General features: G+C 50.1%; 1 protein-coding gene across 1 annotated transcript; it reads right to left on the bottom strand.

The window, feature by feature from the left end:
- Positions 1-3,199: 3,199 nt before the first annotated feature.
- LOC118858555 (tapasin-related protein-like) lies at positions 3,200-13,595 on the bottom strand. Its single transcript, XM_036769119.1, has 8 exons — positions 13,494-13,595; positions 11,514-11,726; positions 10,414-10,653; positions 9,834-10,178; positions 8,529-8,861; positions 4,768-4,860; positions 3,540-3,556; positions 3,200-3,447 (listed from the first exon to the last, which is right to left on the bottom strand). Exons 1-8 carry the CDS (start codon positions 13,534-13,536, stop codon positions 3,433-3,435), a joined length of 1,299 nt encoding a protein of 432 aa, XP_036625014.1. The 5' UTR covers positions 13,537-13,595; the 3' UTR covers positions 3,200-3,432.
- Positions 13,596-13,917: the final 322 nt, after the last annotated feature.

Raw genomic sequence — 13,917 nt, 5'->3', positions numbered from 1 at the left:
TCGCCCCCGGCTTCAGTTTAGCATTTGTGCCTTCCCCCACTCACTTAACTGATGACAATTGACCTCATTTGATTTGCAATTTATCTCATAATACTGGGAGGTAGGGGCTATCATCATTCCCAGTTCACAGATGGGGAAACTAAGGCAAACAGAGTTAAGTGACTTGCCCAGGGTCACACAGCTAGCAAGTGTCTGAGGCTGTATCTGAACTCAGATCTTCCTGACTCTAGGCCCTGTGCTCTGTCCACTGTACCACCTAGCTGCCCTTGGCAGCGTTGGGTGAAAAGCCCCAGCATGAATGATGGCTAGGTGTATTCTAGCCTTCAAAGATAAACACTGGGAGGCATAGGGGATGCTCACCATAATCAAAGCAGAGGTCCCTGACAGGAGACACTCAGACCCTCCACTAGGAAGCTCGATTCAAGAGATTAGTTTGAGAGGTTTTGTCCGGGAAGTCTCTGCTCTTTGTTCTCGGTTCCTGGGGCAAATCTCCAGCTGGGCTGAAAAGCTTTGTAGATGGGACTGACTGAAATGAGAGAGCTCACTGCATAAGGGAGCAAGCTGAGAAGACTGATTTTTGTTAGCTTCAAGAGAGGGAGTATTTCTGTTATTATGGCTAAAGCAAGGACTTGATTTTTCTAGAAAAGTTCAACAGGGTAGCATGTGCCCAGGGTGGGACTGTGCCTGGCAGCCAGGAGTAGCTGCTGGGTAGAAACGTGTTCAGCATCATGCCCCAATCTGTCTATGTCTGCACTGACCGGGGCTCTCTTCTCTCTGACCACCCCGATGTGTAGATACGCATAACACAGAAAAATTGTATGACCAGATGCATTGCTTTCCATTAGAAATAAGCTGCAGAAATTCAACCTTTACTGGGATGAATACATAGACAGCAAAAACTGTCAGGGGCCAGGCCTAGAGGTCAAAAATACCCTTGTAACATAGTACTCCCTACATGTGCATCCATCCTTCCATACTCCCTGACCAGACTTGACACCTGCATGTCTATTCATCCCTGTGATGATGTGTGTATTTGTGGGAGAATATGTCCCAGGTTTATGGGGAAAATATTTTACTATAATTTTTCTTATTATATTATTTCATTAAATACCTTGTGCTTTAAATTAATCGTGTCTTCTGGCTGAGTGTTAAAGGCTACCACATCAGTGGGGACTTATGAACAAGTATGTATAGACTCACAGAATATCTTGAACTACCTTTAGGGCAGGTAGCCCCTCCCAGAAGGGTATCATATAGCCTGTGGGGTATATGCAAGGAAGACCTCTCTCCCATTGTGCCAGAGGGAGACTTCACTGGGCAATTATGTATGTGAGCCTCAGGTCTTAGACCATCCTCTTCTCTCCCATTACCTACACCAGCTCCCAGGAGAGAGGAGAAAAGAATCCATAGGTCCTCCATTATTCATGTCTCATTCCTCCAGTAGAACATGAGCTTCACAAGGGCCAGGACTATTTCTTATGTTTGTAGGAGACAATAACTGTTTGGGAAATTGAGATCCCGCCTAGTCTGGAGGTGACCAGGATGCCCAGAAAGGACACAGATTGCATGCCCCTTCCCTCTGCACACTGAGCAAAAACCACTTTATGCCAGGTCTGACCCCAGAGGGTCCAACTCTCCCTAGAAGCTGGCCTCACTTACCCACCAGGTAATCCTGGCTCAACGATAGAGCTGCCTCTCCTGCTTGGGATGTGGACATCCTACCCCAGGGAGGGGAAAGAATTGTAGCTCTCTCTACCACTCCCAATTAATTTATTAGGCATCTACTATGTACCAGGCCCTGTGCTAATACCAGGGATACAAAAAGAGACAAAAGACATTCTCTGCCTCAGCCTGAGCATTTCCCAGAGTGGGTCCCTTCCCTGTTCCCCCAAATGAGAGGTTGGAAGGGGAAAAGAAGATGCTTTCAGCATCTGTCTAGATGCCCCAAACCCTGTGCCCAGGGCAAAGGAACCAAGAGGGAACCCTCCTTAATGTGTAGGAGGACACTGGGTGTGGGAAAGGCAGCTGGGATGGAACCCAAGCAGTGCTAACACAGATGGCAGCTGGACAGAGGTTTTTTAAAACAATTTTCCTATTTTGTTTGATCCTCACAACAACCCCGTGAGGTAGGTATTACAATACTGGGGTTATTCCCATTTTACAGATGAGGAAACTGAGGCTCAGAAAAATTCAGTGACTTGCTCAGGATCAGCAAGTAAATTGATATCTGAGGTTGAATTTGAACGCAGGTCTTTCAATTGCCCCTGCAGGGCTCTCTCTACTGCTCCCCTACACTGTAGGGAAGGTAATAAACCATGCTTTAAGAGGCTCTGGTGGGGGAGGTGTCTTATTTTGTGTGGGTGGATTCTCTGTGGATTTAGGACAACAACACAGCATGCTTTCTTTAATCTTCAGGACAACAACACAGCATGCTTTCTTTAATCTTCAGTTACCAAAAGTTAAAAGGGTCTTAGAGTACAACGCCTACAACAGGGGTACCCACTGAAGGTGTCCAGGAAAACAACCATGTTAGGTGACACAAGCGTAAAAGCAGCAGTTGGTGCCTTAGAGACAATGGAAGCTTCGGTGATCATTGGCAAGGGATGCAGAGTGGGCTGAGAAGCTAGAAGATGGGGGGAGGGAGGGATACAGGTCCTAGGGCCGAGCTGAGCAAAATGGGCACTGAACACTGACTGGGCTTGAGGCGGCCCACAAAGTAACCAACACCATAGCAACATTTCATGACACCAATATAAGCATCTATTGATCACATGTGCATGATTCAATGAATTTGTTCACAAGGCCAATCTGTGCATGAAGAATGAATGAATGAATGAAAAAGCTTTTGTTAAGCACTTACTGTGTGCCAAGTGCTGGCTATACAAATGGAAAAACTGAAAGGTCCCCTGCCTAGGCAGATGGAAAGGCCTTGGAGTCCAAAGACCACTGAAGCAGGGAGGATGGTCAGTTAAATTAATAGGTCAGATGACAATGTTATGGTCGAGAGAGCAGAGCAGATAAGGTCTGAAATTGGCCCAAGGTGAACACAATTGCAGGATGCGGAATAGAATTTTGTAGACTGGTAACTAAAGGTTTTCTCAGTGAATGAATGTTAACTTACCAACAATGATCCTAAGCAATAGCCAACACTTTCTCTAGTGCTTTACATAGATTATCTCAGTTACTCACAGCAATCCAGTGAGGTATGCATACCATAGATCTTATTATTCTCATTTTATAAATGTGGAACCTGGCTCACAACGGTCTAGTGACTAGCCTGTTGTCACACAATAGCAGAGATGGGGCTGGAACCTGTCTTTAGGATCTCTCTAGCCCAAGTTCTAAGACCTTGTTAGTTATATGGCACTGGGTGGCTCTCAGCCACTGACTTCCAAAGGTCTCTCTCCTTTTCTCGGCATCTGCTTTGAATTCCTAGTAAGGCTTTCTCTGCAACAGGACAGAAGAAAGGATGTGAGAGCCCAGCACTCATCCCCCAACATCCCATTAAGAAGGTAATAGAAATTAGATATAGGTCTTACCTTGTCCATACTTCTCACTGGAAGAAAAAAAGAAAGACATCAAAAGAGTTAGATTGAATGGATATTCCTCCTCCTTGGAGGCTAGGACTGTTTCTTTCTTGTCTTTGTAGTCATGTCCTGCCTCCTTTACATAGGTTCAGTCCTTTACAAGGCTCAATCTTGGACACTCTCCTAATTTTCTCTACACTTTCTAACTGAGATCAATAGTTCCCATGGATTCAGCCATCGTCTCTACACGGATGACTCCCAATTCTAGATATTCAATCCTCATCTCTCTGCTGAACGCCAGCCCAGGATTTCTGACTACTAGCTGGATGTCTCCACTTGGATGTGCTATAGGCACCTCAATCTCAACATGTCCAAAACAGAATTCATTTTCTTTTTCACTAAACACATCCTTCCTTTGAATGGTGCCATCACTTTTTTCCAGTTTTCAGTCTAAGAATCATTCTTGATTTTTTCTTTCTCCCTCTCTCATCATATCCAATCAAGTCCTATGTCTTATAGATTCCATTTCCTCAGTGTCTCTCTATAGATCCCACAACCATGCAGACCCAGGCCTCCATTCCCTCCCACCTGGACGATTGCATTGTCCTCCCAATGTTAGTCCATGTTCTTGGCATCCCCCTTCTCTAATCCATCCTTACCACAGCTACCAAAATGATGCTCTTCCCTGTGCTCCCCTATTCTCCCTCTTTATCTCTGACTCTTGGGACCCTTTGCTCCCTTCAGGGCCCAGCTCAAAGGTTACTTCTCCAGAAATGCTTTTCCCTGTTCCCCAAATTGTTAACACTCCCCTTCCCAAATCACCGGGCACTTCTCTTATACATATCCTACTTACTTCTCTGTGCACATATATACCCCAATAGAATGTAAATTCAAAGCCAGGGTCCATCTGCTTTTTGCGTGCTTGTATCACCAGTGCCTACCGTGGTGTTTGGCATAGAGTGGGCAACTGATAAATGTTTGTTGACTGACTGATTGATTGACCCAAGGTTTTCTTGGGATCTAGACTCTACTTTTCCCAAAGGTCCTCAGATATTTCATCCTGGGAGGCTGTTAGCTCAAGGGTAGGACTAGGGTGGGGTATGGACCCTCCAGCAGGCCAGGCAATTCTGGGTGGAATTGGATTGAAGAGCAGCACCCCCACAGTGGGGTCAGTGAGTATTGCTGACTCCCCTCCCCCTTCCCTCCCAGAGCAGCCCAGCCAATGAATGCTGGTCCTTACCTTGGTGCAGGTACTTCAAAAGATATGCAAGCAGACCTGTCATCAGGATTGCAAAGATGAATAGGAGAAGCCACCCTGCATTCCCAGGCCTTTCTGCAGAGAGACAGGGACAACCCTATGAGCAGCTGGCTGGAGACTGAGTCAGGCCAGCCCCCAGCCCCACAGCTGGTGTTAAGAAGGGCTTACTAGAACCCTGGAGGAGAGGTATTGAGGAAATGGCTCCTGGAGGGGAAGAGGGTGGGCACAAAGAGATCACTGGCCACACCTTCGCCTGGGGGGGTCTCCCTCCTTTCACCTTTCACTTCTTTGGGCAGCTAGGTGGTTCAAGCTTAGAGCCCGGGACCTCAAGTCAAGAAAGTCCGAGTTCAAGTCCTGCCTCCGACACCTACAAGCTGCGCAACCTTGGGCACGTAACTTTACCTCTTTCCTTACCTACAAAATGGGGCTCAGAGATAGCATACATAAAGGCTTCCCGTACAACCTTAAGACTCAATACAAATGCTAGCTATTGTGATTACTGTTACATCTCAAGCTGCCCCAGCTCTTCCTGAGACACTGGGCTGGAGGAGAGGCCCTGGCTCCAATCTTCTCCCATGTGCTGCAGTGCCCACATGACCTCAGTCACTTCACCCCCTCTGGGCCTCAGTTTCCTGATCTGTAGAATGGGAAGGTTGAATCCAATGCCCTCTGAGGTCCCTTCCAGCTCTATCCGTGTTCCAGTGATAGAAGACTACAGAATGTTAGATCCAGAAGGGACCTTCAAGGCCATCAGATCCGACCCTTTATTTTACTGGAAAGGAAACTCACGAAGTTGTCTGTAAGGTGGCAAACTGCATCGGTGGAGGGAGTTTCCTCATGTGGAAATTCCTTAGACCGACCCAATGACCGTTCCAGTCCTTCTCCCTAATCTTGTGAGAAAATTGAGGCTCCAGGACCCTGAAAGAGGCGGTGGATTTGCCCAGGGTCATTCAGCTGAGAGCCCCAACTCAGCTGAGGTCACTGGGCTCTAAAACCATCTGTCCATCGTCCTCCAGCCCACAGAGAAGAGCAGAACTCAGATGTAGCAGGAGGATGGGCAGAAGGTGCATAGAGGAAAGAGAATGGAAGGCCTCCGGCAGGCTTCCCTGAGGGAACCTTCCAGCTGGATCTGAAATCCCAGGACTTCCCTGGCCACTGTGCTCTGCTATCTCATTCCTTTCCCCAGTAAAAAGCTGCTTTTTGAAAAACCAGGCTTGACTCAGCTGAATCACATCCAGGCCAGGAGAACCCAAGGAGCAGGAGGGGGAGGAGGGGGAGGAGGGGGAAGAGGAGGAAGAAGAGGGAGGAGGAGGGAGGAGGGGAGGAAAGAGGAGGAGGGGGAGGAAGGGGAGGAGGGAGAGGAGAGGAAAGAGGAGGGGGAGGAGGGGGAAGAGGAGGGAGAGGAGACAGAGGAGGAGGGGGAGGAAGGGGAAGAGGAAGGAGAGGAGGGAGAGGAGAGGGAGGAGGAAGGGGAGGAAGGAGAAGAGGAGGGGAGGGAGGAGAAGGGAGAAGGAGGGAGGAGCACAGGAAAGAAGATGAGGGGGAGGAGGGGGAAGAGGGGGAAGAGGAGGGGAAGGAGGGGGAAGAGGAGAGAGAGGAGGGGGAGAGGAGAGGGAGGAGGAGGGGGAAGGAGGAGGAGGAGGGGGAAGGAGGAGGAAGAGGAGGGAGAGGAGACAGAGGAGAAGCGGGAGGAAGGGGAAGAGGAAGGAGAGGAGGGAGAGGAGAGGGAGGAGGGGGGAGGAGGGAGGAGGAGAGGAATGAGGATGAGGGGGAGGAGGGGGAGGAGGGAGAGGAGAGGGAGAAGGAGGGTGAGGAGGGGGAAGAGGAGGAAGAGGAGGGAAAGGAGACAGGAGGAGGGGGAGGAGGGGGAAGAGGAGGGAGAGGATAAGGAGGAGGAGAGGAAGGAGGGGGAAGGGAAGAGGAGGGGAGGGAGGAGAAGGGAGAAGGAGGGAGGAGCACAGGAAAGAAGATGAGGGGGAGGAGGGGGAAGAGGGGGAAGAGGAGGGGAAGGAGGGGGAAGAGGAGAGAGAGGAGGGGGAAGAGGAGAGGGAGGAGGAGGGGGAAGGAGGAGGAGGAGGGGGAAGGAGGAGGAAGAGGAGGGAGAGGACAGGGAGGAGGAGGGGAAGGAGGGGGAAGAGAAGGGAGAGGAGAGGGAGGAGGAGGGGGAGGAAGGGGCTGAGGAGGAGGAGACATGGAAGAGGAAAAGAAGAGAGAGTTGATATAACCTAATGTTGGGGCTGTCACTAGGTCAAGAATGTATCATCTTATCTGATATTCCATCACAGAAATCAATTGCTCCTTTCTAATGGAAACAGTACTGATTTGGGAGTCCAGAGACCTGGGTTCAAATCTCACCACTGAGGTTTCCTACTTGGTTGACCATTTTCTATGTCACTTTATCTCCCCAGGTCTTGGTTTCCTTATCCTTAAAATGAGAAGGGCTGTATTTCATGGCCTCCGAGGTCCCTTTCTATTACTCTGTGTCTAAGATCCTATGATATCACTTTTGACTTTTACTTTTTTTGACCATCTGAGCTCTAGGCCAGGTATGGGAATGTCACATACCATCAGCTTGGAATGAAAGGGTGAGAAGGGACCTATCTTGAAGCCTGGAGTGGGGTGGTGAAGCCCTCTCATGGAATCTGGATCTTGGCCTTTCTGTGAGTTAAGTGGGATGAATGGGGTAGAGACCTTTCGGCATGGCTCAGGGCTTCTGACCGACAGCTAGGCCCAAGTATCGAGTTACTAAAATCACCCGAACTGTGTCCTGACCAAATAAGGATAAAAGTGTTCTTAAGAATTGTTATTGGCTCAATTAGCGTTTCCTTCTCCCTAGCACCTGGGTTAGATTTCTCCTGAGGTTGTGAGCCTGGACTCCACCAATGAAAGTAAAAGGTGGTAGGGTGGGAGTTGTTTACTACAGTATAAAGCTAAATTCTGCCCTCTGGGCCCCGACTCTCCCTACCGATTGTCTATCAGTTCGAGACCGCCCTTTTTTGCAAGATTGTAATAAAGAAGTTTTCTGTTTCTAAATTTGAGAGACCTCTGACTCTTAATTAATTGTTGGCAGGTGGTCTCACCCCACACATACTCCAACCTCTTCATTTAACAGATAAAGAAACTGAGGCACAGAGAGATTAAGGTCTTTGCCCACCATCTCACAGTTGATGGGAAGGGTCAGTGGGACTGGGGCAGGTAGAAAGGGAATCTGTCAAGGACAGCTGTGATCTTTGACCTGTTCTCACCTGGAGTTTTCCTTTCTATCTCTTCTTTCAGGGATCCTTCCCCGATTGATTTCTCACTACTTTGATCAATTCTGTACCCAGTGCTCATCTTCCCAACACCCAATGTCAAGGTGAGACTGAACCCAGTCTATCTGTGGTCCTGTTTGCCAAGTTTGATGGTGGAATACTTTGGTAAGAACTCAGAAAGACCTTAGCTTAAAAAGGCCAAGGTCTCCCACTGCATCAGGGCCATCTGCAGTGTTCTGATCGATATCTGGCCACTGGACCCAGATGGCTCCAGGGGAGAAAGTGAGGCTGGTGACTCTGCACTGCCCTGCCTCACTTAAGTACAATTCACTTGCATGTCATGGCATCACCTTCCTGACATAAGGGTCCTCTTCCAGATCGAAGGACAAACAACAAGAACATTGGGGTAGATGTGGCTGAAGTGAGATGCCCTCTCCTCCCTTCCCAAAGGGATATCCCTGGAGATCCCAGGATTGGGCTGACCACAAGTACCCGTCACGTAGATGGTGATGCTTTTCCTGATGGGGATCTTTAGGCCCGCGTGTTCCACTCGGCAGGTGTAGCGTACACCGTCATCCAGGCGTGAGGCCGTCAGTAGAAAGTAGCTGGAGAAGCTGTAGGTTTCGTCGCCGCTCTGACGGTGATTGCTGAAGATGACATTTCTCACCACCTCTGGGATCATGCGTCCTTCCACAGGCTCGCGCAGCCATTGGACATGGGCTTCTAGTGGGAAGTAGCGGTTGACCTCGCACTCCAGCTTCTGCTCCTCCCCTTCCTCCAAGGTCAGAACTGGGGTCTTGGGGCTGAGCGTCACTTTGGGAGCCTCTGGGGAAAGAGTAATATGGAACCTTGGGTGTCAGGAATGGGAGAAGGAGGCTGTTCCTGGAGACTGGTGCTGGTGTGGGCACCATGGGCAGGGGAAAGGATCAGAGAACTAGTCCCAGAGTAAGGACGGTCACCTCTGGCACTGACCAGCTGGGAGACCCTGGACACCACCCTAAAATTAAGATTCTGAGCAGTTGGCCATCTCCCTTGGTAGAGGAAGTTCCCAACCAGGACTAAATCCAAGCTCCATTCTAAACCCCCTCCCCCAAACTCCCATATAAAAACTACTCTTAATCCTTGTATTCAAATGGAAGCTTCTTGAGGTCAGGTCCTGTTTCATTGTTATCATGGCCTCCCTGGGGCCTAATGCTTGGGACTGGGACCTCCTTGAGAGCAGACACTGTTTGTTTTCTTTCTCTCTTTGTCTTCCTAGCACTTAGCGCCTGGCACATAGTAGGTGCTTAATAAATGCTGGTTAACTATCTGGCATACAGTAGGCACTTAATAGATGCTTGTCAGTTGATTGGTTGATTTGTCTCGCCCCCAGAACCCTGAGACCATTGGGAAGGTCACCCTGGTAGCCATGGAATTAGATTCTCCCTAGGCCATGGGGAGCCACAGAACTTAGGTTGCCCACATGGGCTATGGATGTGTTGGGCAGTGGGGGGGTGTGGGGTGGTGTTCAGATAAGGCATATTCATTGATAACTGTGATACATTAGAAAGTAAAGTCTATTAGAAAGGTATAAAATTCTATGAGGTCAGGTGAGAGAAAGACCACACTTCTTCATATAGGAGCTGAATGACCCTAGGTAAATCATTTGCTGCTTCTGGATCCCAGTTTCTTCCTTGGTAATGCCTGGCCTGACCAGGCTTGTGGGGATATCAGAAGGATAAATACTGTTGAGATTCTGAGGCAATTATCTCCATCACCCCCTCATAGGCTTAGGAGAGAGAGCAAAGAGAGAGTTACCCACAACAGCCACATCGATGCTGAGCTGCCCAAGGAGCCCAGCCATGCTCACAGAGCAGAAGTAGGTGCCCTGGTCCTTGACCGACATATTGGTGAGCCGAATGGAGGCGTTGCCACGAGGGATCTCGCTGGGGAAGGCCTCAGCCTGCTCGTGCAGGTGGGTCACCTGTCCCTGTTTCCCAGCATACTTCAGCACCTCTCGATGCCATCCCCCCTTCTGCCGAAACGTCCATGTCACATCTGCAGCCTCTGGGGTGTGGTCCACGGCGAATCCACAGGTGAGGAGGATGGTCCCTTGCAGCTTCACCTGGACTTCAGAGGCCTTCGTGTAAAGGGAGAACACTCCTGGGGGGAGAGTAGCAGAAAAGACATTGGGAGGCTAGTATGAGCAGGGAAAGGAATAGGGGGCAAAGGGAAGGGTCAATGGGAGAGTGACCAGGAAGTCAGAGTCCTAGGAGGCTGGGATAGGGTCACAGAGACAAGTCAGAGATCAGGACTAATCCAGAAGCGGTGTCTGGGGCCAGTGGCAGGGGACAGGCATGGACACAGGCTACAGCCGGCCTCCCACGGGGTTTCTGACCTGACAGGAGTGCTGGCCCAGGGCCCTGGGCAGGGTCGACAGGTTGGAAGCAGAAGGTGGTGATTTTGAACTTGTTGTCTGTGTGGCTGATAGTCACGCTGTACCAGGTGGGCAACTGGGCCTGGTGCCGAGGGAGGCCTGGCCACAAGATCTGTGTGTTGGCGGTGAAGTAGTGGCTTACTCTGCACTCCAGCTTATCCACATCCTCATCCACATGAGGGAGAAGGACCCCTGCCTCGTCTGCAAATACACATGAGGAGTCAGAGAAGGGCCTGGCCTGGCTCTTCACCTCCATGCTCACTTGCTCCAATTTCATTCCAAATGTTTATGAAAGGCCTATTGTGGGTAGAGGCAATATGTCATGTTGAATACAGAACTGGTCTCAGAGCCAGGAAGACCTGGGTTCAGATCCTGCTCCTGACGCATACTGGCTGTGTTACCTTGAGCAAGTCACCTAACCCCCATGTGTTCCAGACAGTTCTCTCAGACTATACTTTTCAGAGGAGCTGTGGATCTGGGTGGGGGATAGAACTGAGACCCAGGGGATTCTCTCTGTCTTGAGCTGATCCCCTCCCAAAAAAGTGTGAACAGAAGGAGAAACCACTCACACTCAATCACCAAGCACTTACTGGGTGGGAATCACTGTGGGGCCTAGACCTGAGACTTCATCTGTGTAGGGAACCCCTGGATGAAAAAAAACGCCATTCTACCCCCTTCTCTACAACTCGGCAGTGGAGATGGAGAGCTGTGAAGAGCACTGAGAGATGTGACTTACCCAGGGTCACACAGTCAGGATATATTAGAGATGAAACTTGAACCCAGGACTTCCTGGCTTCCTAGTTAGTGTTGCTGATGCCTCTCTCCCTTCCAGGGTGGGTATACAAAGACCAAAGCACTAAACAGGCCCCACCTTTTAGAAATTCCTATTCTAATGGACTCACCCATTATTTATGTATACCAACAAAGCTGCTCTCTCTCTCTCTCTCTCTCTCTCTCTCTCTCTCTCTCTCAGTACTCACCCTGCCATGACAGGAACACAGGGAACCCTTATTGGAAGCCCTTCTCCTTCTCTCTCCCCATGGCAATCAAGAGATGCTTACCTCGCAACAGGAAGGTGTCACTGTTAGCCTGGTGGCGCAGGGTCTGGCTCTCAGAACGACTCAGAACCAGCTGGATCTGCTGCCACTGAGAACGCGGCTCTCCATCGAGGGTCTTGGAGGGATCTGGGGGCACCTCTAAGATGCAGGGCAGCTGGCCGAACTTGCCCAGCTTCATGCCAGCCTCCACATGCCAGCCTGAAATCCATAGCAGTCCTAGAATAATAAGGGAGGAAAGGAGAGAGTGACCCTTCTGCCCCTGAGACCCTCTGCTTGGAAGTGTATGAGCCCTTGGGTCTTTGGATCAATTATGGATTGGAGCGGTGACCCCTTCCAATGCTGAGATTCTATGATGCTAACACACTGTAAGCCCAAGGAGGGCCCAGTTTCACTGTTGCCAAGGTGACCCTGCCAATGAGCTCAGGGTCTTGGGGTCAGTCCCACCTCAATCAATCAATCAGTAAGCACGTATTTAGTATCTACTATGTGCCAGTCTTATAGGCTTCATGAGTTCAAATCTAGCCTCAGACACTAGCTGTGTGACCCTTGGCGTCACTTCACCCTGTTTGCCTCAGTTTCCTTGTCTGTAAAATAAGCTGGAGAAGGAAAAGGCAAACCAGTCCAGTATCTTTGCCAAGAGAACCCCAAATGGGGTCACGGAGAGTCGGACAGGACTGAAATGACCAAACAACAACAAATATGCCAGACTGTGAGTCCCTGCCCTCAAGGAGCTTATGTTCTCCTGGGGAAAAACATGGACACATACAAGTGTAGGTAAGAAAAAAAAATTGTCCTGATCTGTACTTTTTTGGGATGGTGACCTCCCCTAGGAGGAAATTCCCTACACCTGTGCAGATAGATGACCTCCCACCTTAGAGCTGCTTAGGGCACTGGGAGTTTAAGTGACTAGGCCAGGGTCACACAGTCAGTATTCCTCAAAGTGGGAGAGGGGCTCAAACCCAGGCCTTCCCCACTCTCAGGCCAGTTTTCTATGTGCAGTACCATGCCACTTCTCATATGTAGAACATACACAAAATAAAATTGTCTATAACATATACAATTTAGTTAAAAAATATTTGGGGGTGGCACTAGCAGCTCCAAGGGGCATCAGAAAAGGTCTCATGTAGGTGACAGGGTTTTGGCTTAGCATTGTCGGAAGCTAGGAGTTCTAAGAGGCAGTGGTGAGGAAAGAGGGCATCACAGGTATGGGGGACAGAGGAGAACAGCAAGAAAGCATTTGGCTGGATTGAAGAGTGTGTAAATGACTCTAAGCTTGCCCTCTTCTTCCTCCTTCCTTCTGTCCTTCTTTCTTCTGCTCTCCAGCCGTCCTGATCTATATCTGGCCACTGAACCCAGGTGGCTCTAGAGGTGAAAGTGAGGCTGGTGACTCTGCACAGCCCTGCCTCACTTAAATCCAATTCGCTTGCATGTCATGGCATGATGACTTGGTCCTCTTTGAGAACGAAGGACAAACAGCAACAAACAAGCGACAGCCTTCCAGAAGAAGGAAGTGGAAAGAAATCAAAGTCCTGAGGTCCTTTGGAGTCTGTCTGTGGCCAGGTGGGCAGGGTGCTCCACCCTCTCCTTATTGGAGGGTCTTTGGAAGCTGGGGGGTGGGGGGCGAACAGCCCCGCAAAAGTCAGTAACTCTCAGCCCCAATCCTCCCCTCAGAGGCCTGGTAATCCTGATGGCAGAGCCAGGGCCACCCCTCCAGCTGTGGGAGGAGGACAGGGAGCGCACTAGGACATTCTCCTCTCCAAGGGAGCACCCTGGGCAGTCCCCTCCCTGAGGGAGCACCTTGAGCGGTATTCTCAGAGCCCCTTCCGTGTTCCCTGGCCATTGTGGGCTACAAGTGGAACGGGGGAGGGCTGTTTGCCTCCAGACAGAAACCAGGAGGTCTGGCAGCCCCAGCACCTGCCCAGGCTGCCCCAAATATGTCCCAAGGCAAGGCGAGTGTGGCGGCTCCTCAGGGTCAGAACTCACCAGGGCTGAGCAGGTACAGGGCCAGCATTTCTCTTCCCACCATTCCCCAGGATCCTCCTAGTGCTCTTGGTTCTCCCAGACGCCAGGCACCTCTGAGGTTCGCTTTCCTTCTCTCTCTCACATTCACTTTCAGTTTCATTTACTTCTGAGTCAGCACAGGGCAAGGCAGGACAGCTCAGAGCTGTTATCTCTCTCTCTCTGCCTCCCCACTCCCCTATCCTTGCCGTGAAACTGAAGGGCTCTGGGCTGGGGGTGAGGGCTGAGGCTGGGGGCAGGGGGGCATACACAAGGTGAGGAAGGAGCTAAGAACCAGGTCTTTATTTAGATCAGGAATCCTTTGCCTGGAGTCGATAGATAGATAGATAGATAGATAGATAGATAGATAGATAGATAGACTGGCAGGCAGGCAGGCAGATAGATAGGC

This window comes from Trichosurus vulpecula, chromosome 7 (genome assembly GCF_011100635.1).
Source record: "Trichosurus vulpecula isolate mTriVul1 chromosome 7, mTriVul1.pri, whole genome shotgun sequence".
Taxonomy (NCBI): Eukaryota; Metazoa; Chordata; class Mammalia; order Diprotodontia; family Phalangeridae; genus Trichosurus; species Trichosurus vulpecula.
Note: the sequence above shows the minus strand (reverse complement) of the source record. Positions and strands in the feature narration are given on the sequence as shown.

What these genes read in the sequence shown, in the direction of transcription:
- LOC118858555 (XM_036769119.1), bottom strand. Translation starts at nt 13,536, where the DNA reads ATGGTGGGAAGAGAAATGCTGGCCCTGTACCTGCTCAGCCCTG. An exon ending in CCTGTACCTGCTCAGCCCTG is followed by an intron (nt 11,727 to 13,493) that starts GTGAGTTCTGAC and finishes TTATTATTCTAG; the next exon opens with GACTGCTATGGATTTCAGGC. An exon ending in CATCGATGTGGCTGTTGTGG is followed by an intron (nt 8,862 to 9,833) that starts GTAACTCTCTCT and finishes CTCTTTCCCCAG; the next exon opens with AGGCTCCCAAAGTGACGCTC.